The sequence below is a fragment of the Pinus tabuliformis genome, chromosome X (genome assembly GCF_031772625.1).
Source record: "Pinus tabuliformis cultivar Carrire ecotype Pingquan chromosome X, CPIR1, whole genome shotgun sequence".
Taxonomy (NCBI): Eukaryota; Viridiplantae; Streptophyta; class Pinopsida; order Pinales; family Pinaceae; genus Pinus; species Pinus tabuliformis.
In genome coordinates this window covers 1,154,104,670-1,154,106,303 of record NC_142308.1, presented here as the reverse complement: position 1 = coordinate 1,154,106,303, position 1,634 = coordinate 1,154,104,670, and the positions used below count along the sequence as shown (strand labels likewise).

Sequence of the window (1,634 nt, the reverse complement as noted above, 5' to 3'; positions counted from 1 at the left end):
ATCAAGCAAGAAAAGCCACGGTTCTCAAAACTCAGGTAAGCAACAACACCGAAGTCCAAAGAAATTATTACATTTGCTGTGTATAACTATTTCCAGACATAACATTGCCAACGGCCAAACAAATGAGCACTCATAAGACTATCCAAGCACTGCTGTAGAATGACCGAGTGACGAGAAAGCAAAAGACCGAAACATTCATCGAAAATTACCATAGAAACCCTCAGAAGTTACAGAGTGGGTCGAACCCTCACACAGACTTGACTCATTAACGAAATACAGACAACCATGGCAAACAAATACCGTGCAGACTAAAAGCCACAGAAGAAGGTGAAATAGAAACAGAGCTACCCGGAAGACAAGCGGTCGAATCCCCTGCAAGGCCACGGAACCAGTTACCTGCAATCACCGTGACATACATTGTTAGGGTCGCGGATGTAAACAAACTCATGCAACAGTAAATAGCCAGAGAGCTACGAATAGACAGAACAGAGTGAGGAAAAACCAGTGTAGAGCCACGGTGTGGAAACTTACCAGTTGTAACCAGGTCCAGAAGTTGCAGAAGCTCAGCGATAACCTAACCACAGAGGAGCTGTGAAGGGTTAGGCGGAATTCGAGTTGAGGACAAGAGCATACAGCATGCAACGAAACCCTTACCTGAGCAGACGAAGTTGAACGATGGTTTGAAACCAGAGACGGAGTTGCAACTTTGAGCTTCCCACCAAGACGGAGCCGAACCTCTGAACAGAACCCATAAGTAGAACCGAATACCAGAGCAGAGCCACAGAGGGCGGAACATTGCAGAGAGTAACAAAACCCATGCACAGAGCCGAACATCAGAGCAAAGCCACAGAGAACAAGCATAACAGCGAAAATGACCGAATGAGCGCGAACATTCCGGAGAAAAGGGCCAAGTGATAGTTAGGGTTTTGCCACATCCCGAGACGGACAGGTGGAGCGTGGAGAGGCGGATAGGTACAGACGGGTGATTAAATATCACCTAATTCATAAATACGCAATTCAACAAATATCCCATTACAACATAATCACACAAGTCCACGTAAGGTTCGGGAGTGAGGGGCCACGTGGGCTGGGTCCCCATCAATAAGTTTTATTCAATATTATTTCTTTTGAGATTATCTACAAGAGCTTAGTCATAACAATATTTAATTCAATCATATTGGAATTTAATATAGGTGAAAAAACTCTCTCTCTCTCTCTCTCTCTCTCTATATATATATATATATATATATATATATATAATTTTATACATGTTATATAGTTATGTTATTATAGTTATCTAGTTAACATAACTAAATATAGTTTTAGATTACAATTAGTTAGTTATAACTATAACATAACCATATATTATTATAGTTAACGTGACATAACTAGTATATACATATAAAACTTTATTTTTGCAATGGCTCAATCGAGCTATATAGGTCGATCGAACTTTATAGCTCGATCAAGCCATTGTTTAACCAGGTATATGGCTTGATTGAGGGTTTCTTAAACCCTTGATCAAGCTATTTGAATTTATAACTCAAGTGCTTGATCGAGCGTTTTAAGCACTCGATCGAGTTTCCGAGGTCCTAAAAATCATAGTTTTAGCAACCCTTCTACAATGTTCTCTA

The 1,634-nt window shown here is 40.5% G+C and overlaps 1 protein-coding gene across 1 annotated transcript; it reads right to left on the bottom strand.

The window, feature by feature from the left end:
- Nucleotides 1-890, bottom strand: LOC149143988 (uncharacterized). The gene is made up of 2 exons (XM_089446388.1): nucleotides 532-890; nucleotides 1-396 (listed from the first exon to the last, which is right to left on the bottom strand). Exons 1-2 carry the CDS (start codon nucleotides 859-861, stop codon nucleotides 196-198), a joined length of 531 nt encoding a protein of 176 aa, XP_089302514.1. The 5' UTR covers nucleotides 862-890; the 3' UTR covers nucleotides 1-195.
- Between the last annotated feature and the right edge of the window lie 744 nt (nucleotides 891-1,634).